This window comes from Anolis carolinensis, chromosome 2 (assembly GCF_035594765.1).
Source record: "Anolis carolinensis isolate JA03-04 chromosome 2, rAnoCar3.1.pri, whole genome shotgun sequence".
NCBI lineage: Eukaryota > Metazoa > Chordata > Lepidosauria > Squamata > Dactyloidae > Anolis > Anolis carolinensis.
In genome coordinates this window covers 99729350-99755820 of record NC_085842.1, presented here as the reverse complement: position 1 = coordinate 99755820, position 26471 = coordinate 99729350, and the positions used below count along the sequence as shown (strand labels likewise).

The 26471-nt window shown below is 40.5% G+C and overlaps 1 protein-coding gene across 1 annotated transcript in view; it reads right to left on the bottom strand.

Moving 5' to 3' along the window:
- The window catches only part of mgat4b (alpha-1,3-mannosyl-glycoprotein 4-beta-N-acetylglucosaminyltransferase B), a 126170-nt gene that overhangs the window by 47514 nt on the left and 52185 nt on the right, over nt 1–26471 (bottom strand). The window contains exon 2 of the mRNA XM_003217461.4: nt 501–680. Coding sequence (XP_003217509.1) covers nt 501–680 — 180 coding nt within the window. The remainder of the gene's footprint in view (nt 1–500; nt 681–26471) is intronic.

Genomic DNA, 26471 nt, shown 5'->3' with positions numbered 1-26471 from the left:
GAGAGGAAGCCCTCCAGAAAACGTAACAAAACAAATGCGAGTTGAAGCTGAAGCAACAGAGGGACTAGGAAATGCAAGCATTCACTAAGGATAAGCAGTGAGGGCAGAAAATCAGCCAAAAGTGTGCTTGCTGAAGACTAAGCCCATTGGGTTGGGATCTGTATTAGGGTTTTCACATACTGTGCAACAGCAGCTGTCACATTCAAGATTACGAAATATTTTCCATGGATTAGAGAACATTTTTCATCGTATTTACATCACATCCATGACAACTGTGCAACACCCAAAAGGAAATGTCTAATGCCTCCAACACTATCTTTCGAAAAGTAGTAATTTCAGGGATTCAAGAGTACCTCCACTGCCCTGCTCTCTCTGGTAAACCCACCTGAGATATACATAATCAATGAATTCTTATCTGTTGCTCTTTGGAGATGTACACACACATTTCTCCAGTGCTTCCACGCATTTGTGAGGCTCATCCTCATTAAAACCTGATTTACCAGATAAGCTGCTCCATGTCCGGTTTATATCCCGCAGGGCTTGTTTCTCAGAGATAGCTCGCTTTATTTCATCTAGGACGAGGTTCAGCTCCTTGGACCGCTTGAGGCTCTCCTGCTCTGCTGCATGCAAGCGGTCTCTCAGTGCAAGGAACTCTCGCTGGTAGATATCCACAACATCACCTGCGAAGAAGAGCAAAATGCTGTACCTTTCTTTCAGTCTTAAAAGGGAGGGTTTTTGTAGTTTGGAACAGTACTTTTCAGGCTGAGATGGGAGACTGGCAATTATTATTTTTCAGTATGCTAAGGGTCAGCACCATATTCATGACCATCAATTAAAATTGTTATTTTCTTCTTTCTTGGAAATTCACCAGGGGCCAATGTCTCAGGACTGGTGCCACTCCAGAGATCAAGATTTTTGATTAGCACTGAGTTTTTTTTTTGAGAGGGGGTATCAGCATCTATCTCCTACTACTAATTTGGAAGGGTGTATGCATGCCACTTCTGAATTAAATCGAGCTATACAAATAGGCTACTTCATTAAGCACGTACTATATGCCAACCTCTTAAATAAACATTAACACCTGTATTCATGGTTTATGCCTTGGGAAAGGAGTTCAGATAGTACAGATAATTTTAGAAATAGCCAAGAGCAAAGTCACAGTTATATATATAAACCAGATTCCTTTGAAAGTCACCTTGAGCTGGATTCTTGCCATACGGTGCACAGAATTGCTTGTTTTGTTAAAACAGTACTTTCCAAGGAATGCAGACAGAAACAGCTTCACTCTCTTGATCATTTGTTAGAAGCAGTAGTAGTAATATGCCAGATATTCTCATATATTCATTCTAAAGATACTGCATACATACACAAGCAGATGTGGCCTAAAAGAGTGTGCCCCGAGAAAAGTACAGCTTCCCTCCCTTTCCCCCTCTCATTGAGAATATGGAAATGAGAACATAATTGGACCACACTGACTTTTGTCACCTTTAACCGTTCCAAAAGCCTGAACCTGTAAATGGGCAGCTATAGAAACAATAGGAGAAAGTATGCATATATTTATAGGTTGATTTACTGAATTTGAAATACAGTCTCATTAGTGTATTTGTGTTCTGTCATTTTTAATAAGATTGAAGATATACTTCAGGAAGTAGCCAACAGAAACTAATTCAGTATGCCCGCTTCCTCAAGGATTAAGGACAAGAATATACAGGATACAAAAGCAAATCTACTTTACTTTTCATGCTTTCTACAACAAGCTAATTTATGTAAAAGAAAAACTATCATGAAAACTTTGCACTGATTTGCCTTTTCAGACTTGTCAATTACAAGAAACCTAATTTAGCAAAGTCAAAATGGGGTGAAATGAGAGAACAGGGTCAGAGCTATGTTTCGATGCAAGGACATGCTTGCTCTCAACTACCCTTAAAGTTTTAAACAAGTTCCCAGACATTCAAATGGGGATGTCATTATGCTAAGTGGTGTTGCTATTATTACTATAGCAACCAATCACTAGAAAGACACAAAAATAGACGCTCCACATAGAAACAGTTGTCCAGTTCAGTTGCACTGCCCCCCTGAACCACTGGAAACAAGCTGGAGGCCAGGATTCCAGCCGTGAACAATTTCAGGAGAAGGGAAAAATCATCAAGGGGATAAGCTGAAACTGCAGGCACAATGAAAGCCAGTGTTTTGGATGAATAAGAAGATGGGAATCATACTGCCTTCACCTTGTGACTGTCCTGCGAAAGCTCAAAAGTCAGGCCTGTTAGGCATCAAACCCCAGTAGTGTCTGAACCTCCATGAATAATTAAGGGAAAGATATCCGACTGTCCTCTTGGACAGATGGCAAGAGGTGGCACTTGGGAAAAGCGAAAGCAATGGATGGAGCGAGTATTTAATTACTGGGCAGTTAGGCATTTTCTCTGAGTGTCCTATATGTAAACAGTGCCCCTGATTAGCTGGAAGTCTACTTCAGGAAAAGTCAAATTCATATTATTTGCAGCAGGACATGCCCGGAAGGCAATGATGGACAAGCAGCTGCTCCCCCAGCCCTAATTTCACCTCCCAGAGGCTTTCTTTCTAGCTCAATTCCTTCCTCCCTGTCTTAAATTCAGCCATGAGTGAAGGCAGCAAGATGACCCTGCTCAAACTCTACTGGCACAGAAATTAGAGCTGAAACTCCTTGCCAGGATAATACAGTCTCTGGCCATGCCAAAGTGATGGGGCTCAATAAGACACAAGGCAGAAATAAAGCTGCTGCAGCCAAGACAAAACTAAAAATGTTGGAGAAAGCAAGAAACAAACAAGACATACAGAGACACAATAAATAAACTCATTTTCACCAAGAGCATTCTGTTAACAGTGCTGCTGTGTCACAGCATCTGTCAGTAAACACACAATTCCTGGCATTGTTTCCAATTGAATAAGAAGTTGTACCTCCTTGTGGCAGTGAGATGATTGTCAATAACTGATCCACAAACTCACCAAGAGAGTCTAATTTTCAAGATACTTTCTGAAGCCAATTCTACAGAGCAGCAGCGAACACTGACTTGTATCCTGTAGACAGCTTTTTGCAAACCCTCATGCTTTGTTCTGTGCCTCTTGGCGAAGGGGGAATTTCACACAATCTTCACATTTTTACAGATGTATCAGAAAAACCAAGCTCTGAATCCTACCAGCTGCCAGGAGGCAATCCTGTCAAAGGCAAGAGTGCTGGTGCAAAAAGCCTTTACAGGTGTAAGACATTCAGCTGTGAAGCTGTATCCTATTAGCTGCCAAGCAAATATGGATTCATCCAATTCAAGAGAACTATAAAAGAGATGTCTCTCACAGGATAAGCTTTCAAGAGCAGTACAAGAACCAAAACAATGTGCATCCAGTACACCACAGAGACACAGAATACCAACAAAAAGAGTGGGCAGGAATCTAACTGTAAAACTAGTATTCAAAAGAGCACAACAAGAAATATTTATTTGAATGCTTCTCTCAATGTTAGCGCTAAAAAGCCCCATCACAAAAGATGTTTTGCATCTAGAGCACCTTTTCTCAACTTTTTTTTTTTATCCTGGAGGAATCCTTGAAATAATTTCCAGGTCTCAGGGAACCCTTGCATAAAAATTATTGTTACAGCTCAAAAATGTTCATTTCTTTTCAATCACAGTCTCATGTGAACTCAAAGTGACCTTATGTAGAACCTTAGTTGAGGAAGGTTGCAAAGCAGTTTGATTTAAAGCACAGTGTGAAGTCTTTTAACTCTCATCTATCAGGAAAGATGTTTTAATCCCCAGGAATCACATTTTGTTGAAGAACTCATCAAACAAACAAAAAAACCCCCAAAACAAGCTAAACTTAAAGGATGATACTTTCGCTGGAATCATTGTAAGCAGCATCCCAATGTTTCAGCCACCTTTCACAAACAGATTATTTTTAACAGGTGAAAAACTGCTTGGACAAACATTTTCCCAATCAATATATTACATTTCTCTTAGTTACTTTTTTTTTGCAAACATGAAGGATTTACAGCTACTCAGAACAAATATTCTGCCTTGTACAAATATGTGTTTTCTGGCTTGAAGTCTTTGGGTGTTGCAGAACATCCTTGATTCTGCATCCACAGATAATTCTATGTTCATTGAGCATTTTTACAGCCTGTAATAGATTGAAAGTATCTCTGGTGTCAGAAAATATCTCAGATTAAGGCATTCATATGCCTGGATGAGGATAAAAGAAGCAGATGATATGCCCAAACCCACTAATGGTTTTAGCACATTCAAAAAAGTATAAACTACTGATAAATTGTTTAATTATTTTACATTTCTACTTCACATTTTAAATGTTTTATAAATGCTTCATCATCACACATGTCATCCACACAAATAAGGAGAAATTGTACATTATGGAAAATCTCTCTATACCAGTTTCAGTAAAATTGAGCCAGCCAGTATTAGAATAAGAATTAGATCTGCTACACTTCTGTCCAGAACAAGAATATTCTTCTTTTTCCAAGTGCATTTAAATTCTAAGTGCCAAGAGCCATTTTTCAGAGCTCAACCATGCTACGTCAAGCTCTATCGTGATGATTTTCACTGGTAGCCTGAATCTTCCACCCATAAATGGATACAAATGCATGTTTGCATACTGTATTTGATCCAGAAAACATTACTGATGCTCTGGAAAGTCCATCTGTTTTTATGTTGCTTGCTGTTAACAAAAGAGAGATTAGCCATGCCACAGCTATACTAAATATAGTCATTTAAGAATCCCTTCCAATATGTCCCTCCAACTCCATGTTTGTTGCACTAAGTTTCTTTTTTAAATTCACATGCTCCTATTCAGCGCTTCATTACGAAACTAAATTTGGACACATTTTTCCCACTTAATGAAACCCAACAAGTCAGGAATGGGGAAAGCATAGCCTTTCAGTTGTTGATGGACATCAGTCCTCATCATCCTTTACCACTGTCTATCCAACCATTGGGAGATAGATACATTTCCCATTCCTTGCAAGGTCTATTCATGTATTCAGTAACTACGCATACACCATAGTTTTGTATCCTTACCACCATTATTTCTTCAAGTATCAAAAGAAGAGAAATTTGGAGGTTTATAATGTCCACCAATCCAATTTTCTCTGCTTTTTCCACTCATTCCTTTTGTGTTACCAGAATGAAGATGGAAGGGCAAGACTATGTGTCCCCCTCTTCATTTATGAGGTGCCCTTGCTTACCACATTTCTGCGTCTCATTGACAACTGTCTATGGACATATTCACTATTATTTAAACACACATACAGGTCCATGGAGCCCCTGATGGCACAGCGGGTTAAACCACTGAGATGCTGAACTTGCTGACCGAAAGGTTGGCAATTTGAATCCAGGGAGTGGGGCCAGCTCCCGCTGTTAGCCCCAGCTTCTGCCAATTTAGCAGTTAAAAGCATGAAAATGTGAGTAGATCAATAGGTACCACTTGGTAATAGCGCTTCATGCAGTCATTCCGGCCAAATGACCGTGTCTATGGACAACGCCTGCTCTTCGACTTAGAAATGGAGATGAGCAACAACCCCCAGAGTCAGATACAACTGGACTTAATGTCAGGGGAAAACATTTACTTTTACAGGTCTATGTTCAAAATTCCAGCCTACTATATTAACCATGACCACAGAACATCTGTAAAAAGTTTAACACACAAAGATATGAATGCAGGCAACAAATCAAACACTGGGGTATTGATGCAGATAGCCTTCCTATGTATCTGCAGCATTTATATATAGCATTGTGCTCCTGAGACTGAAACTGTACTGAGAGAAATAGCTTTTAAGGCAACTGCATATCATCTTGCGTTAATAATCCAATTAAACAGGATAATTTGTTACAGAAGCCAATTTTTAGCTCAGGTAGCACAGATGTACGTGAACTGAACTAGATGTGCAAGTATTTTCATTTCACTTTGTTTATCATACCATCTATGGGTGCAGCAGAAGTTGGCTGTACATGACACAGATGATCCACCTCATCAAAACAATTTTTAAACATTTTGAAAAATAGGCCCATTTTTTAAAATTAAATAGTTGAATAAATGTTTACTAAAGATATAGGTGATACTTTAAAAGTTTTTAAAGGTGGGCAGCAGCCTCCCTAATTCAAAAGGAAGGTGCCTGGGAAGTTAGTGACACACATTTCATCTGCAGTGCAGTGGAGCCCCTGCACTGCAGTCTTGCTCAACCCAATGAAGGAAATACACTGTTCAAATACACACCCATGCTGTACTTCTGCTAAAGTCCATTAAAGTCAACTCAAACAACTTAATTTTGCTTCTAAATTTTTATATTAAACCTGGGACATGAATAGAAGTCAAGACATGATTTTTTTAAAGGTAAGAAATGAGAATTATTCCATCTCCACCCCACATGTACAATGAGAACAGTCGCTGAACAGTCATTAATGGTCTTCCTGTACCACAAAAGCTACATTTTTCTTGGAATCATAGAGTTGGAAGAGGCCTCATGGGCCATCCAGTCCAACCCAATTCTGCCAAGAAACAGGAAAATCGCATTCAAGGCACCCCAACAGATGGCCATCCAGCCTCTGCTTAAAAGCCTTCAAAGAAGGAGCCTCTACCACACTCCAGGGCAAAGAGTTCCACTGCTAAACAGCTCTCACAGTGAGAAAGTTCTTCCTAATGTTCAGGTGGAATCTCCTTTCCTGTAGTTTGAAGCCATTGTTACATTGCGTCCTAGTCTCCAAAGCAGCAGAAAACAAGCTTGCTCCCTCCTCCCTATGACTTCCCCTCACATATTTGTACATGGCTACCATGTCTCCTCTCAGCCTTCTCTTCTGCAGGCTAAACATGCCCAGCTCTTTAAGCCGCTCCTCATAGGGCTTGTTCTCCAGACCCTTGATCATTTTAGTCGCCCTCCTCTGGACACATTCCAGCTTGTCAACATCTCCCTTCAATTGCGGTGCCCAGAATTGGACACAGTATTCCAAGTCTGGTCTGACCAAGGCAGAATAGAGGGGGAGCATGACTTCCCTGGATCTAGACACTATACTCCTATTGATGCAGGCCAAAATCCCATTGGCTTTTTTCGCCGCTGCATCACATTGTTGGCTCATGTTTAACTTGTGGTCCACAAGGACTCTCAAGATCTTTTTCACATGTACTGCTGTAGAGCCAGTCGTCCCCCAATCTGTATCTTTGCATTTCATTAAACTGGGAGGTTGGGGAAGCATCAATTATATTTCCTTGGATTAGCCAGAAATGCAGCAATTGTGAAACCATGCTCTTAACCTTTTAAATTTGTCAGTCACAGAGGTTTCACCCACATCTCTGACTTGGGGCTTCAGGAAGCCCAACAAACAACTTCAGCTTGCAAATACAGAGACTATTAATTATAGACAATTCTCTAATTGTACAGAATAGCACAATTCTGTAGGAAAGTAAAGGTTCAGACAATGCTCCCACGCACCCATTTCTATGCCTCATGACAGACAGCAGAGAAAAAGAATAGATACTTTGTAACCACTGTGTGACTAGGTCCTTTTTATCTAAGAGGAAAGTTAGCTAAAACAAGGGTGGGCAGGAATGGCCCTACAGAGGTTACTCCACTGAAGCTCCCAGTAGCTATGGTCAGTAGTGAAAAAATCTCAAGTTCCCAGATTTCTTCACCACTGCTACTGGGAGCATCAGTCCTGTGGCCTCTGGAAGTCCCCAGCTCTCCACCCCATTGCAAGTTATCATTCACAAAGACAGTGGAAGGCTTTCCTATGAAGGTACCTAGGCTTCTCTAACCCCTTCCTACCTAAATTTAATGTATAAAGCAATCCCCATCTCTCCTTAAGCTGATCCCTATGGGACTATTCAAAGCATACAATGTGCTTCTTCTGATATCCTATGGATCTAAACTGGTACCCACCACTACCAAGGAAAGAATGAGCACTGAAATGGGGCATCCAAGCCTGAAGACTTGCTTTAAGAATGTCACAAAAGCTGCACTTGTCTCCTCATAGGTCAGTAGCAGCTCGTAAAATTTTCTGCCACTTTCAGTGTACTTCAGCAAAGATTAAACAGAAAGACAAATGCTGAAACAGTTTTTAAAAGACCTACACAATTTTCAAGTTCACAAATGGTTCACCAAATAGCACAATTTAACTGAAAAGATTAAATCTGCCTCTGCTTAGTAGTTTTAAAGTGTATCTTGACCCTCGGTCACACTGAGGAAGACCGCAGAGATTGTTTCTTGACTCTGGGGGGTTCACTGTGACATATCAGAAAAATCCTGGAGCTAGCAGCAAGATGACCTTTACTTTCTCTTGCACTCTCTTTTTCTTTACATGAATGCCACTACTAAAGCTTCTCCAGAGAAGACACAAGTTCCCCAACGCATCACATTTTTCAAGAAACAATAAACACACACACACACACAAAACCAACACAAGCCCCCTCAGCTCTTTACAGAAAACAGGCAACAAATATTCTAAAACAGGTTTCCCCCCTCTCTCTTACTCTCTCAATCTTTTTTTCAATAACACGGACATGCAACCCTGAGGCCCAGACTTTTATTTGGATACAAAATAGAAAATACATATTGTATTTTGGGTTATGGGATTTTTCAATAAATTATTTATTTCAATATCATTTTTGCTCAAATTCCTCTTTATAATGATAACAGAATCCTCGTTAGGTCCAGCACTGCAGTCAAGAAAGACCTGAGTTTGCCAACTGTGTTCATCCAGAAGTGAATGTGAAAACGCTTATGGAGAATCGCAGGTGTGAAACAGCAAGACCAAGACAAGGAAGAATATTCAGCACTTATTTTTTAAAAGGGAGATCAAGGCAGCTGCATGTAAGGACAGAGGTTGTAAAGGCCATATGACAATTGTAAAAGAAAAGGAAGAATAAAAATGTTCAGAAAATAAATAACACTACCACAGATATAGAAAGCTGTAAGCCACATCTGAGTGTCTGGATTTTATACTTATTAATTTCACAATGGGCAAGATGACAAAAAGAGACAAAAGTCAGAGAAGATCATGAATATGCCACCCACACAGTAATTTAAGTGAAGATTTATTCTGGACCAAATCTGGCAGCAAGACCATTGGAGCAAATATGTTGCCAAGGAAGAGATCCAAACTGTCACACTTAGCCCTGACTAAATGGTATGCCTTGTATACATATTGTTACATCCACACACATAGCATGTAATAAATGGCTTATGCTCACTGGAGTCACTGGAGCTCATCAGGCAAAGTATTTTGCCAGCTAGGAAACAAACTGTACTGACTTGAAAGCCTACACTTCTGAATGTTTGCCAAGTTTCACAACCTGGCACATTTGCTGCTCAGCTTTTAGTGCCTTGAATTTCAAAGCAAACATTGACCAAAATATCTAAAGCCAAAGCACCACTCAGCTAATGTATTACTGAACTGTTTACAAGAACCAGATGGATAGCGCTTCAACGAGGTCAAGGAGATCCTGTGCAGGAAGGCCAGAGAAATACCCTCAAGGGCTTAGAATGGAACTATCGATCTCCTCTCCTTCCTTTCCTGTAGTCTCTGGAAGACATCTAAAGGTTTAGTTTGTTCCGATGTAGTTTCCTTAATGATAATCTTTGGACTATTGAGGAAGAAGGTATAAATACCTCTTTTCTGGGTTACAAACTTTCTTGTGGCATCTTAAAAGATCAGCATGTTTTATCTGGAATAACCTTTCACTGAAAACAGTCCATTTCATCAGATGCAATGAACTAGAATTTACAAAAACATATGTCAAATTAAATTTATTGGTTTTCAAGGTCCCATAATATTTTTGATGCTTTTTCAGCAACAGACTGACAGGGCTATCCTTCTCAAGGAAAAACTAGTATTTTGGACTATGTCTCACAGAATTCCCCAGCTAACATGTCAATCGACTATGCTAACAAGGAGAGAGATTCCAGAAGTCGCAGTCCCCTGACCCTCCAAAAAAACTCTGTTCCAAAATCACAAGTGCATGTTAATACCAGTAATTTAGCTCTGCACACACACCTTGGAAACTTTAAAGAGATCATCATATTTACCCAGTCCCAACACACAGTCTTTTTTAAGCAGATAGAAAGTGGTCAAGAGTCAGTAATGGGGCTGGGCATTTGTTTGCCCCAACGCACAGCCCCTACCTACATTTGGACATTGTCCTCGCTAGCTGCATATTTCCCGCAGCCTTCCCCAACCAGTTTGAAAATGGGTCTCTCAGGACCAGGGTTTAAAAGTGCAGCAGTAGAACAGCCACCATATGGGTATAGTTTTAGCTAAACCCAACTTCAATAATTTACAGACTATCTTATTAAGAAGAAATACCATCTCTGTATTACTGACAGGGTGAGGTACTAATTCTGACAAGAAAGCAGATTTGCCTTAGACCACTCTCTAGGTTCACAGCTAAGACACTGGCAGCAGCTATTGAGGTTGGAAGCAATCAGCAGTGTTGTCACTGAGCAACAATACCAAATAGAGGATTCTTCCTGATCTTACCAGAAAACAAACAATTTGGGGACAGTTCACGCAGCACTATCCAGCCACTTTGGTGGGAAATGACTCTAAACAGAAGCTGTTGCATTCAGCGAACCTCTTAAGATTCATCCCATTCATTTCATATTATGTTTCAGAGATAAATTGAGGGCAGGAAATAATAATAAAAAGATGTATCCTTTTGTGTTCAAAGATGACCTTCTCAAATGAGCTAGTTCCAAAAATAGCTATAACATTACAGAGTCACCTTGAATTGGAAAGCAATGTCTATTTCACAGCTCAAAAGAGAAAACTACTTTAAAAATACTAACTACTTTTTTCTAAAGATTCAATGGCTGCAATTTCTTTAGAAGCAGTACTCACATTCTGAGTTTACCTCTAGGTTGAGTGTTTTAAATCTCTCGGATACTAATGGACTTGATTTTACTCGAAGTCAGTGAGCATTAGATGCTGCCGTGGATTGGGCCCATGAAAGCGTACACCATAACACATCTCGTTTGGCCTTTAGATTGATACATGAGGCTCCATGTTGTTTTTGTCGCAACATAAATAACACGGCTCCCCCTCTGGAAATGTTTACAAGTATAAATCATTCCTTTCAATTAGCACAATGTGTATGTGCATGTACTTTCAAGGTGCTTCACAGCAGGCTGTAAGAAATGTTGCTATTTAGTTGTATTAGCAAGCCTGCTTAACGGAAACTCTGTAATTAGTGAGCCAGGTGTCACCTTGCCGATAGTACGTCCCCATTGACAGAACAAAAAGCATTGTTTCCCTTGCATCAAGTCCCACACACTGCCCCTGCACATTACTGATAGTATTCCTACACTGAACTCCCATCCACGTTGTTCTTACACCCGCAAGGCGTACAGCAGCTGCTCAAATTGAGACAATATCTGGCATGTTACTTAACTTGCCTTTTTGATGGGCCAACATGCCTTTCTTCACAAACAGACAGTCTGGGAAAGCAGTGAAGCTCTTACATTTGCAGTGGGGGGAGGTTGGTGGAAGAAAAGAAAACAAGCATGCCTGTGGACAGGTTTGTAATAGCATTCAGGATTTGTGTGTGTGTGTGTGTGTGTTTGCGAGTGTGTGTGTGCGCTTTCATAAAATGACCAGAACAGGGTAAAAATGTACACCTACAAATGTCTATGTGTTGCTACAGCACCTATAAGCACTATCTATGGTGCTTCCAAACAACTACTCTATATACTCCTGTATAAGTCTATAAATTTTAGTAAAAAATCAACCGCAAAAATCCTGGATCAACTAATTTACAGACCAATGTGAGCACTGTATCTTAACTCTTACCGACAAAGGAATCATCCCCTTCTCTGAGTAGAGTGGGGAAAAGTAGAAGCTGAGTCCATCCTGGAACAAGTTAAAAGACTAACACACCCCCACCCCCATTTCTCTCCACTTAAGATGCCACTTCTAGCCTTTTTGAATGCTTGGATTGGAATATGGTGGTGGCGGCTGGAGTGACTGGTCCTTTGAGGACCTGCCCTCGACTAATCCATTCAACCTATAAATCAGTGGTTCTCAACCTGTGGGTCCCCAGGTGTTTTGGCCTACAACTCCCCAAAATCCCAGCCAGTTTACCAGCTGTTAGGATTTCTGGGAGTTGAAGGCCAAAACATCTGGGGACCCACAGGTTGAGAACCACTATTATAGAGTATATATAATACATAACAAGACTGTGAATAGATCTGGCATCTCTCATTAGATCACCATTCCTCCTTGTAATCCCATTCTGCCTCAGTAGTCAATGGCATAGTAACGTCTAGCAGACTAGCCATACCAGCTTCTTTCAGCACAAATACAGTGTGGGTATGGGCTTCTACAGCTATATTTCAAGTGGTGGTCCATAGGCCATTGGGTACTGGTCCTTTTGGAGTTTCCAGGACATAAATAGAAACTCCCAATGAGCACAAGAATGGTAAAAGCCTGTGGTACATGGAGGGAATATAACTGCAGTTCTCCACATCAGAAGACTTGGAAAATACTGATCTACTTTATCATAGAATCATAGAATAGTAGAGTTGGAAGAGACCTCATGGGCCATCCAGTCCAACCCCCTGCCAAGAAGCAGGAAATCGCATTCAAAGCACCCCCGACAGATGGCCATCCAGCCTCTGTTTATTCTACCTCTCACAATACTAAAGGAACACTGCAGTCATATTAAGGTACTGTAGCCAATACAAATTCAGAGAAACCAAGTAAGGGCTGGTAATATACCACCTAAAAGCCAAAAAAAACCACAGTCCTTTCAATAAACAAAAGGTTTTCCAAATCTTTCTCTTTTTTTTGTCTATCCTAAAATATTAGCTCTAAAGTAAGTTAGCATTCCACTATTGCAACTTGTCCAAGGATAGCTAGGTATTTCCTTACCAAGAGCCAGTTTATACATTATACTTGCCAGTTCATTTGTACAAATAAATGAGATTTTTTTTCATTTGAGCAGCATAACAGTGGATTTCTATATGTATGGATATGGTAAAGTAATTCTTGCAAGCAAGAGAGTATTGAGGATGGGGACCAGCCATCTCATGGAAATTCGCAGTATAACTTCCATGGGGATACATACTGAGGTCACATTGTTCATGCATGTACACTTTTTCTGCACAAATAAGCTACCATACAAAATAGGTCAGATGACATCAGAAATTTGAACACGGGTTCCCATGTCTCACTGAAGACATTTTATTCAGTAAAGCACACTGTATCAGGACAGATGAGACTATCTAAGAAGTGTGTTGGGCTCCCAGATTATTTTTAGCCTCAAATTCTAAAGCCTAGCTAGAATGGCCAATGGCTTTAAGGAATTCTGGTCCAACAACATTTAAGGAATCACCTTTGGTAACCATACGTTTAAAACCTCAATTTAAAAAATATTGTGTCAGGACCAACTTGAGAAACTGCAAGTCGCTTCTGGTGTGGGAGAATTGGCTATCTGCAAGGACGTTGTCCAGGGGACGCCCAGATGTTTTGATGTTTTTACCATCCTTGTGGGAGGCTTCTCTCATGTCCCTGCATGGGGACCTGTAGCTGACAGAGGGAGCTCATCTGCGCTCTCCCCGGGTTGGATTCGAACCGGCAACCTTCAAGTCAGCAACCCAACCTTCAAGTCAGCAGTCCCTGCCAAGACAAGGATTTAATCCACTGCACCACCAGGAGCAATTTTTTAAATGATTGGAATAACGTGTGACTAAGGCTGCATATTCCCCACCTATTCTTACTGCTAGATAGTCACAAAATTCTCAGGCATAAATATAGGTGCACCTCTATTGCACCTTTCAAAGAGTATGTGTGTGTGTTTAAGTTTGATATAACTGCATGGGACACCTAGCCATCTTCCCAAACAGCTTGTTTTTCAAAAAATTTAAAGCCGTGAGCATTTCAGATCTTAAGAAGAAAAATCATACAGAAATAGAACTAATAACTAGTTTGCATATAACTCTTCAGAGACCTGCTGATTCACATAACAGAATCTGTTGATATGTTTATGAGAAGAATACTACAATTCCCACCATGTGGGAGGGGAGAAATAGGAGTCCCCACGCAGTGAAACACTCTGCGTCCAGCACCCAAGGCACTTGCCGGGAGGAAGAGCCTGGCTGGAGCAGACAGCTGACAGATGCAACATTGTGATGAGTAACAATCTCTGCAGCCATTGACCTGCTGTTTGAAGAAATAAGGGGCGCTGTTCTCCTAAGTGCAGGGAATAAGGAGGAAATCCTGAAGCACTGAGCCGAATCTCTCTTTGAGAATATTTCTACTTCATTTTTGTATTGTTAAAAAGCAACAGACCTATGCCTACAGTCAGCATTCTGACTGCACCCACAGATTGGAGCCCTTGGGCTTGGAGAGAAGAACTGATAGTGTCATATCTCCACAGCATTATATATCAAATGTTGTTGATGTTGTTGTTGTTGTGTACCTTCAAGTTTTTTTTCTGATTTATGGCAACATATAAGAAAACTTTTCTTATCATGCCAGAAGCAACTTGAGAACCTGCAAGTTGTTTCTAATATGAGAATTGGCTGTCTACAGAGACGTTGCCCAGGGCATGCCCGGATGTGTTACCATCCTGCTAGGAGGCTTCTCTCATGTCCCCGCAAGCTAGAGCTGACAGACAGGAGCTCACCCTGTTTCGCAGATTCAAACTGGCAACCTTCAGGTCAGCAACCCCACATTCAGGTCAGCAGTTTAACCCATTGCACCACCGGAACTCATTTAAGGAGAGTACAAGTTCAAGGGTGCTCTTGGTTTTCTAAGAGATTAGGAGCATTATATCTTCACTCTCCCATGACAAAGAAAACAGATCTGCAAAGTTTCTGAATCCTTTATTCTTTCCATTGTGCGCTTTGCTTTCATGCCTCCACCTCAAGCAGAGCTACTTCATTAGCAATCTAATTATTCAAGTGGCACAACACAAATAAAGCATTCTAAGCATTCTCTCTGTTACACACAAAACAAGAGCTTGGTTTTTGTTTTTATGTTTTCACTGGGTTGGGGAATAAATCATGCTGGGAATGAACAACAAAATTAGCTGAAGAAAAAAATACTTCATCATCAACATCTAAAAATAGCTACCATACTGGTACAAAATATGGGTCCCAAACAAAAGTCACCTTGATGATGGTCTCTAGGCCGGTTAAGCAGGCATTGCTTTTCAGGGAACAATGAGAACCATTGGCTTGGTTGAAAGATCAATTTTAAAAAAAAATGAAAAGAGTGCAAACATTTCCTTGTTAATGTTTAAGGAAAAACAAGCACAAAGCTCCACTTTTAAAGGCATTAAAAGCATCATGTTACTTCGTTTGTAAGATAAAGGCTCTTTTAAAAGTGACTGAGATAGATGTGAACAGTTATTTATGATGAAATGTCCTGATTTGAAGGAGTTGGCCCTCAACTAGGCTGCCAAAAGAGAAGAGGATCTGCCAGACCCAGTTTCATCTTAGGATGGAATGATAGCATGTGGAAGGGTTAGTAGGATCCGATTAGATATTCAACAGATGTGGAAGAGGTGATGTACACAACCAAGTAAAGCTTGGAGGGGAGGTGTGTGTGTGTGTGAGTGTGTGTGTGTGTGTGTGTTTAAAAGCACTAAGTAACTGGAAGTTGAAGGAACATTTCCAAAAAGACTGAGCAATACTGGAATAACTCCATAACAAACGACAAAATTACAACTCCACCTTCTCCACAAACATATTAGAGAAAATGTTTGAGACCAGAAAAGCTGACCATTAGAAATGCCAGGGGTCTAAGAGCTCCCCCCCCCCCCCAAATACTCCTGAATAATGTCAACATTACTGTTAATCTTCGCTTTTAATTCTAACCGTACAAGCAGGGAGCTGTTTTTGTCTTTCCAAACAAATGCTGATTTACCACTCTGGATTCTGTAGACTAATGAATTCACCAGGCTGCAATTCAAAACAGGAGGATGTTTTTAAAAGACAGAAAAATCCTCCTGCTGCATGCTTTATGTAATTATCTCATGAGGAGAGCCACAAAGCAATTCTATCTTTCAAAGAAATCTGTTAATTAACAGTCATAAAAAAGTACTAAAGAGCTGTTCCAGCTATGAGAAATGTGCCAGGAAAATGAGGCATTCATTGTTGTATGTCTTCTTTTAAAATATACAAATGACATTTCTGTAGTCCGAGAAACAGCTGTAACATTGTATTCCCACTCCCAAGTGAGTTTCTTTACATATGAGAACAAATAAAGCATCAGTTTCCTTTCTCTATAATTTTCTTTAGTCTTAAAATGTTATAATGTGTCAGTGCAATGGCCCCTTTGCATTATGACTCTACAACTCTAGGGGGGATTCAAAATTCAGAGGGAGAAAAATCTGCCTTTCAATATATATATTCAGCATATCAAGTCCCATTTAAATCTTTTGCAAAAGCCCCAGCACAGATCCAAGAACTCGCTAATAACAGCTCCCAGAAAGAATGCAATGAGTACATACAGAAACAGTAAACAACTTGGCAACACCTTCAAACATATATACAGATCTATTGCTTTGTAACAAAGCTTAGGGAAAAAACCCTCAGAGTTAGCTGCCAGAATTCATCCTTTTTTAGATCCATCTGGAAGACTCAAAAGTAAACAGACCTTGTTCTTCCTTAGGTAGGTACGAAATGATTCAGTGTTTTGGTGTTCTCTCAGATATTTTTAATCAAATGCCACCCTGTATGCTTGGAACCATGAGGATAAATAAATACTGACCCTACCAGATGATTACAATCCTGAGACATTCAACGTTTCCTTTTCAAGCATTTCCAAATTTGGTAGAGTTAGAGTGAAACTGCACTGTAGAATTAATGCAGATTGACACCACTTTAACTGCCGTGGCTCAATGATGTGTGGGCAGAAATGGATAAGATCTTATAACACTATAACTTACACACTTCCATAGCCTTAAGCCATAGCAATTAAAGTGATGTCAAACTCATTAATTCTAGAATGTAGATGCACCCTAAGAAAATATATAAATGTGAGAAGTGTTTAATTTTTTATTTGTATTATGCCTTGCCCTGAGGTGGGAGGAGAGGTGGGTAAGAAATAATAATGATGATGGTAATGATTATGATGATGGTGGTAAAGAAAGCATGCTGATTTGGAGTAAGCACTTTTTTTGGCGTAAAAACAATTATAAAAGCAGTTTGGGATAATACTTTGTAAGTTTACACTCTCTCCAATTGTCATGGCTGTTTCAACCTTGATGAACCATTAACCAGAGCTGATCCAGGGAAAGCCAACAAGGCAACAATGCAGTAAAAGCAACTGGTACACCATATGCCAAAGCTTCTGAAGAAGAACAGCACAATTCTTCCCTAACACAGAAAAGAATGGATAGTACAAGGAGAACATAAAGGCTGATATCATTTTCCATAGAAAGAATGAAACTGCATTTGAAGCTAGGTTACAGCTGGTACACAATTAGGAAGGGATGCACGCACACATTAGACTAGTGCCCCTTTGTCTGGCTTTCTAATGAGTTCTGCTCTGGAAAGCAAGGCTGATAAAGTTCCCAAAGAGACTTGAGACCCAAAGAACCCCTCGTCCCCCCCTCCATGTTCCACTAAGATCTGGATAATCCATGGTGGTAAGGACCTGCCTTTTGATCTCTCCACTTTCAGGATGCCCTTCTTGTTCAAGATCTCCTGAAAGTAATGGAATTGCCTTTTTCCTAGCATGGAGACTGCAATGAATGGGGGGGGGGGGGGAATGCATGAATTCCTTGTCTGCCTGTCACAGAACTGCTAATGGAATACACAGTGAAACGTGGTGACCATTGCAAGGCCCTTCTCTTGTGCAAAGTGTCTTCTGCATACACAACTGAAGTATAGATCTTAGTGACCAGCTGGTAACCATCTGCTCATCTTTCTCAGCCTCCACCCACCTGCAAACCAGCATGCAACTTCATTTTTCCCTTTGTTTATGTATAAACAGTTCCCTGACTTCAAGCTAGGACTATTTGTTCTGCTTCATTAAGTCCATGAATCCTACCGTTACTTTCCTGGCTTTCATAAGAATCATTTAAAATGTCCTGGATCTGATGTAAGAGGATCAACTGTCAAGAAGAAGCTTTACCTCAAAACACTTATGTGCAAGATCAGGTTCAGCAATTGTTAGGGATTAGGGGCTGCACTAGATCCCCCAAAACCTTGGCAAGCAGGCTTCTTGCTCCCCTACTTTGGAAAAAAAAATCTTTATCTCAAATACACCAAGCATGCACCCAATTTCTTCATGTTTTCGCCCTCACTGGACTAGTTCCCAAGAGAGTCCATTTTTCAACAGGACCTGTTCATGTCACTGCCTATTGAAAACAAGGCTATACCTAAGTAAGCGTTGCAAAATTATCCCTATGTTCTTCAGGGTGAGGGTTGAATTAGGGGCACAAACATTCATTTTGAAAAGTTCTGGTTCCTAAAGTTTCCTGGGGCTCCAAAAATAGTCCAGAAGCCCACATGCAGTATTAAATATCTTCCTGAAGCATCTTCCACACTTAGACAACACCTGCTTAATCAAAGTGTAAATGTAGATCAACCAGTTTCTTGGACACAATGAAGAAGAAATACTTATGTCAGAGTGTGGTTCACAATCACCCAGATTTCCAGCCTAACCCCCAGCATATTAAAATATCCTTGTGAAGATTCCTCCATTGTATAGTTTTGGGGTGGAGCTTTAAAAAAAAACCCTAGAGGTCAGTCTCAGTTGGTTCAGTCCATTTGCCTCACGGAGCCCCTTTTAGAGCCACAGAGGAAGAGGCCAGTATTTTGTCTGGAAATCTTTGGCCTCAGCAATTCAAACAGTATTTACAAATTTGGCACCAAAATATCACGATGTATTGAAAACATTGACTACAAAAATGCGTTGGATAATCCAGAACGTTAGATAAGCAAGTGTTGGATACGTGAGACTCTACTGTATCTAAAAAAGCCACCCCAATTATCGGCATTGGATCTATGAAAGTCTCTCTAACACACAAACATAATCAGAGACTGCTGTAATCAATGACAAATACATTTTCTAGAGAAAGGCAATTCTTAAATCTACAGTCAGCTGGCCATACAAAAACCCAAGAGATAAAAGCATACAACACACAAGGAAATGTGTGTGTTAAGCCTGCATTTTCCAAGGTTGAATCCAGGAAAACTAGCAGCAGTGTGCACATATATGTGTGATGAATAAGATAAACAGACATCTGTTTTATACTGAGGAAAGGGGGATGACGTGTTCAGAAACGTGTATAGTGTTCTTCTAAACGTTTGAGAGATCAACCAAGGAACAGAAGATAACATGGCAGAAGGGAACAATGAGCAGAAGAGGGCAAAAAAAGTTCATGTGGAAGCCCAGAAGGACAATTAGCAGAGAGGACGGGAGAAGGAGGAAGAGGAAAGGAATGGGAACATTCTGGCCCTGTCTGGATTTTAGGTTGATATTAAAAAGGTCAGACAGAAAGAAAGAAAGAAAGGAATCAACTATACTTTACCCATATTAGTGTACAATACTATTCATGAGAAAAGTGACTGCATACTAAATATCCCCAGGAAAGGAGCTGAGAATATGATGACACAAATCTATTGTACAACTGCACTTAAAATGCTGCACATTGTGTTCTGGTCATGGCATCTCAAAAATGCCTTTGCAGAGCTGGAAGGTGCCATTAAAACAGAGATCTATAGCAATCTTCACATAACAAAAATTGAAATGTCTGGGGCTACTTACGGGTTGGAAAAGGAGTGGGAATCACGAGGCCCTCTAAGTGTTGGACTGCAACTCTCAGCAGTCCACACTTCCATGGGAGTTACAGCCTAGCAACATGAGAGGAGCCAGATGTTTCCCACCACTACTTTAGCAGTCTGTCACAAGTGAAAACAAAAAGGAACCTTAAAAATAAGTAAGCGGGAATTGGCTGAATTTTGTATACCCTTCTTTGTCATCTTTCCCTTCGCCATCTTTTTCAACACCTTGCCTGATGGGGAGAAATGTTTGCACATTCCTTTTATCCCACCAGTTTAGCTAGTTTGATATTGGATTTTGTGCAATTTGTTTTGCAAAGCTAAGTGTTAACCCTAGTACTCATACTGACTTATGTTATGAGATCATTTATAAACTATTTAAGAAACACTTTGCATGTTGTATTTGTATATCCAACAATTCAGAGCAGACATGGTATTGTATTATATTTATCATTGCAACATTTCTGCGGAGAGGCTGAGAGTAAATCCCCTAAAGCTCCTCAGTTAGTTTAACAAATGGAGACCGGTTTATAGTGTATGTAGCAATTTTGCTCTCTGGCTTACAACTATAAAGAGAATAAATGCATGAAGAAGTCATGAGTTATTATCATAGCAGACAAAACAGTGTTTATTGTGCATCTGCAAATATATGCAACAGATATCTCATTCACACTTCACATGTGTAAGTACAAATTACAGGACTTAGGTGGCAAATACAACTGCCATTTAAAGCAGAAGTCAACTCTGGGTAAAGATTTGATCCCCATTTTAATGAAAAACAGGGAAAAGAACCAGGCTGGGTCAGTATCTCAATAATTTTGCACAGTGAGTATATTAATCTCAACCTTATTGACAGACAATTCTAGCTCTGTTTCATAATTTATGAGATTTAAATTCTCTGGCTACTTTTATAATTGATAAATATGCAGATGGAGGGAAAACAATATTTTCTAATACATACAAAGAAACTTTAGTATCATTTTCATACCTTTTTTACTGTCAGTGTCAGTAGATGGTACAACCAGAATAAACACTGCTTTTCTTGCCGCAGTGTGCCTTCAAGCTGTGTATCTTCAAGATACCCTTGCTGCTGTGTGGTCATTTCCAACTTAGGCTGATCCTATTACAGGTTTCCTTGGCTATATTTGTTCAGAGGGGTTTGCCTTTGCCTTTCTCTGAAGCTGAGGGAACATGACTTGCCCAAAGTCACCCAACGGGTTCCCATGGCCAAGCAGGGACTCGAACCCTGGTCACAGTTCAGTGCTCGACCACTAAACCACACTGGCTGTTTAGAGAGTCTTTGTTGTAATTGTGTGTTTCCAGGTCAATTTGAATTTATTGCTATCCTAACACAAACCTATCGTGCATTTTTCTTAGCAAGAGGGCCTGTCTGTGCCTTCCTCTTGAGAATGAGAGTGTGTGATTTGCCTAATGTCACCAAGTGGTCATAGTCTAATACTCAAACTGCTACATCACACTGGTTCTCTCTACAGAATCCTACTTCATATTTTTGCACAACTGTGGGTTAATCTTCAAAAAACCCCATCAAGGACTTCAAGAATAACAGGAGACAATCACAGTTAAGAAAAGATGGATAAACAAACGCAAATAACAGAAGTCGAACAGCATCCTACCAATGATCTTTGATGGAAGATGCAGTTAAAAGGTAACGTGTTCTTCCATGTCTTCCACAGAACAACCATAAAGCACTTCTGTAGAAGCAAACTTCACATCAGGAGATGCCTAGCTATCTCTCCCGATGACATTTTCTGTGATTTATGTAGTACCAAAGCCTGTAAAACAGGTAATTATATTACCAAGCTTCTCCTAAGGAAATGGAAGCCATTAAATTTCAAACTAACTCATTGTTATTTCCAGCGCCATTCTTCCAGAGAAAATGGAAGATCAACACACACACACACACACACACCCATTATTGCACTGCAGGCAATTTGAGACCCATAACCCTCCAGCTATAATTTAGTAGCACAAGGAGATACATATAGCTGCACAGTCAGGATCTCTGGGCCATTTCTCACAAGACAAAGTTATTATATGGATATTGCTTCTGTGTAGGAGGTTCTCTGTAAACTGTCATGTGTGATTAGAGCACACAGGGCTTCCAGCTGTTTGTGCATGCAGCGAAAAGAGACATGTGCTCTTCATAATGGCAGTGGACACAATATTTTCTATATGAAAGCAATATCCGTGTAGGAAATCGGGCATCTCATAAGGAGCTCCCTTCATTTAATAAGCAGCATTCTTAACTGAAATAAATAATCAGTATTTTCAAAACCTGCAGCAGTGTTCATTACTAAGGTTACATATTTAGAAATGTCAAGCAGCAAAGAAAGAAAGGAATAAAGGAAAGATGATGGAACCAGAATTATCTGTAAACATTTAATCTAGAATATATGCTCTCAAACTCAGAAAAGCCTTAATGGCAGCATGAATGTTTGTTGTCCAAAGAGGATAGAATAAAAATTCCCACCAGATGCACACAGGATGCACCTGAAAGTAGCTCTCTGGAGCATGGCCAGGATAATTAAAGTGCTACCAATTTGGCATTATTAGCTTTCCAGCACCATCAAGCCCAGAGATACAGCAATATCAGAGTGCTGTGCCGTCTCGGTAATTCAATTTTTAAAAGCCCTTATTATTATTTCTGATTTTCCTTTGTTCCAGATATTTTATTGGCAAGCGTAAAAATAAAGTCCGCTTTTCTGTTAATTTTGAGTCTAAATGTATTACAAGTGGGCATGCAGATTCCCAGCCACATCATCAGCATTAAGAGCTTCCACAAATCTGTGTAAAACCCAGTAGTATTATGGAAATGGATTTCACAAGGGGTGGGGGAAGACAGGAGAGATGAACAGTTGGAAAGGATTATAAACAGGCATGAAGACAAGCCCTCTAATAAAAATGGACTCTGTGGAAATTAAGGGAGAAAAAAGAAAGAGTGTCAGGAATGCAGTAAATGTGGACTCTAGTTACCAATTTATTCTAAAGCAGCTGGTTGGGAGCCTTCCCTTTCTCTGTTTCAGTGCCTCGGCAGAACCATTTCTGAACATTTGCTGTCAGTGCAGGAGAGGGAATCATGGGTGGATGCAGAGAAATGTGATGAAGCCATTTTATGAGCTTCCCTGGAAGCCAGAAAAAAGCTTATTGGGAACACTGAGATGGGGTAACAGCCCCATCATGATCAATAGCCTAAAATAGTAGAATGCTTGGGGTGTTATGGAGAGGTTAACAGGTGGTGTTGGTTGGACTGGCCCTCCAAGGAAGCAATAGCTTGCAAGAAAACAACTGCCACATGGAAGCAGGCATGTAAATAAATCCACAGGGCATGTTGAAGTCCCAGATTGAAGGCTGTGAATACCCCCACCTCCTCCTCAACATCCCACACTTTCAAGACAAGGTCTTTCTTAGCATCACAGAGTTGGAAGAGACTTCAAGGGACATCCAGTCCTACCCATTCTGCATGAACACAGAATCAAAGCTTTCCTGACAGGACCATCCAGTCTCAGTTTGAAACCTCCAGAGGAGACTCCACCATGCTCCAAGGCAGCAATTCCAGTGTTGAACAACTCTTCTGATCAGGAAGTTTTGTTCCTTGTATGTATTGATTACAGAAGATTTGTGGTGGTTAGAGGGGGAAAATACTGATTAACTACTGGGGAAAAATGGTACTCAGAAAGGCAGTGCTAATCTTAAAGCAACATCAGTGCCAAAGCAAGAGGAGACACCTTCCAGCACACTCTCAAGCCATGTCTTGCTAGCCAGATGTCAAGCAAGTCACACACTCTCAGCCTTAGAAAATCCTGTCATAGGTTTGCCTTAAGACTACCCTAAATCAGAAACAATTTGAAGGTACCCAACAACAGCAAGGTCCTTCAATCTCTACCCTGGAGGAAAGGTAACGTAAAGGTAAAGGTTTTCCCCTGACATTAAGTCCAGTCGTCTCTGACTCTGGGGGTTGGTGCTCATCTCCATTTCTAAGCCAAAGAGCCGGCGTTGTCCATAGACACCTCCAAATCATGTCATCGGCATGACTGCATGGAGCGCTGTTACCTTCCCACCAGAGTGGTACCTATTGATCTACACACATTTGCATGTTTTCCAACTGCTAGGCTGGCAGAAGCGGGTGCTCACTCCACTCTCTGGATTCGAACCTGCGACCTTTCGGTCTGCAAGTTCAGCAGCTCAGCGCTTTAACACGCTGCGCCACCGGGGCAGGAAAGAACACCACATTTTTAAAATGGAGGCAGATTTAGATTTAGAGTACAAGGATATTTACAGCCGACCAATTGACAACAATCTTAGAATGATTAATTCAAGGTTAACTAATAAGCATGCCTAAATCCAAACCATGAGGCCTGAAAAAAAGCAATAAAAACATTTAAATAGATAATTGCTTCTAATCATAGACCAAAACTGAAGGTAGGGTTGCTAAATGAGGAGATAAGCTCTGCAAGTAGTGAGAGAAAAGTATCTATATTCTTTGGCATCAGCATGATTTATTTTGGACCAGAGATTACAGTGAAGTGTTTCTGGAGGAAGGGCAAGCAGCCTGCCACTCACTTTGCAAACTAGGGGAGCTTCTGGTTCACAAAGTTCATATGCTTAGCAGCTTCATCCTGTCCTGTTCCCTGCCCAACCACTTAAAAAACTGGAACAGTTGTGGAGTCTGGAGGTTCGCACAGCCAGCCCTGGAGGCATGCCAGCAGACAGTATCCTGAATTTGCACTTAAGGGCCTTTGTGCCCAGATCAAAGTGCAAGTAGATGTACTCAGATGTAACTGTAATTAGTTCCACTTCCTAGTAGCAGAGGCATAACCACATTACACATTCAATGAGGGATTGTAATTCAACTTCACTATTTGTTGTAGTGCAATGTAACATTTAGTTGTTTTCACAGAGGTATGGCCTCACTAAATGGCAGAGGGGGAATATCACCTTGTAAAAGTACTGCCTTATGGGAATTGATACAAAGATGATGTGGAATTTAAAAAGAGTTTTTTTTACCACAAGCCAGTGAGTAGCCTGTAGCATTTGAATTTTTTATTTTTTAGTAGCTAAAAACATGTATGTATCTATGGCAAAGTAAAAAGTTACTTTTACAAACTTCAAATATAACATCAATTCAATTTTTGTACTAAAACTATTTTTGAAAAGGACCTTTCCAGGATTTGACAGACAATAGGTAGACATACGTTAACAGCCGAGAGGACAGACCATCTCACCTCATTTTTACCTGATGTGTGGCGACTGCAACTGTCCATATTCTGGGATGGCAGTGAGTCCATACATGACTCCTCACCCTCCTCTAAAATCTAATTATTCAAAGTAGGAGACTTTAAGACAGATAGATATCAAAGGGAAAAACACGCACCTTGCACACCTGTGATCTGATAATGGAGCCAATGATTCCATTCATAAGGAAGAATCCAAAGGTCAGAAGATGTTCTTTGCCCTTCCTGCACCCATCCACCTACTCTTGCAAATTAATATTTTTCCCCTCAAACTAGGTTCACTTAGAGGCCGTCTGGGCCAAAGGATTGAGTTTACAAAGAAAACTGATAAACAGCATTGGCTTATTGTCTCTCAACATACTAGAGTCTCAACAGATTAAAACATACAAATAAAAATATGTAAAAACAGACTAAACAACTTTAAACAAAAATGTTACACAATTGACAGGAACCAGGTAAGCATACCTTTTGCTAATCCTTCCCTGAATTTCAGCAAATGTAAATTTAGGAACACAGTACAGTAATCAGGACTGAATTCAAAGGCATGGCCATGTGAATCTGAAACATCAGTATGCAAAGGATCTTGTGCCATCTGAGAGAAGAAAAGGGGATCTTGTAGCAACGTATATGATAAAAGAAATGAGTTGGTAGCATATGGTGATAACATAAGTTTTTGTTGACTTAGAAGGCATTTACACCAAGGGTTCTCAAACTGTGCTCTGTGAAGCCCTTGGGGCTCCACGGGTGATACTCGGGGGCTTCACGGTGCCATGCTGCTTCCTGCCTCCTCCTCTTTACTCTTCCTCCTCCTGAGAAATGCAAGGGAATTAAAGTTTGGAGTTGCTGAAACAGCAGCAGCAACCTCCCAAGGTACAGACCCTTTCTTCCCCGCCTGCCTTGTTGCCCCACATTCTTTTCCTTGCCACCCAGACCCTCCATGCCCCTCACCTTCTTTGGTACCAAAATCCTATCTTCCTCCCACTGCTCAAGGGATGCTTGGATTATGAGTTTCCTGCATAGCAGAAGAAAGTTAAACTGGGTGGCCCCTAGGGTTTCTGCTATTATTATTATTATTACAAATGCAAGGTGGCCATCTGTTGGGGTTGCTTTGATTGTGCTTTTCCTGCATGGCAGAAGGGGACTGGACTGGATGTTTCCTGGGATTGCTCTTATTACGATTATTACTACTCCTACTCCTACTATTACTACAGGGGCTGAATTGCCATATGCCTGGGGTGTTTTGTGCTTTTCCTGCATGTCACAAGGGGGTTGACTGGATGGTTCCAGGGGCTATTCCTTCTTCTTCTTCTTCTTCTTCTTCTTCTTCTTCTTATTATTATTATTATTATTATTATTATTATTATTATTATTATTATTATTACAAAGGCTGGATAGCCATCTGTTGGAGGTGCTTTGATTGTGCTTTTCCTGCATGGCAAAAGGAAGTTGGACTGGAT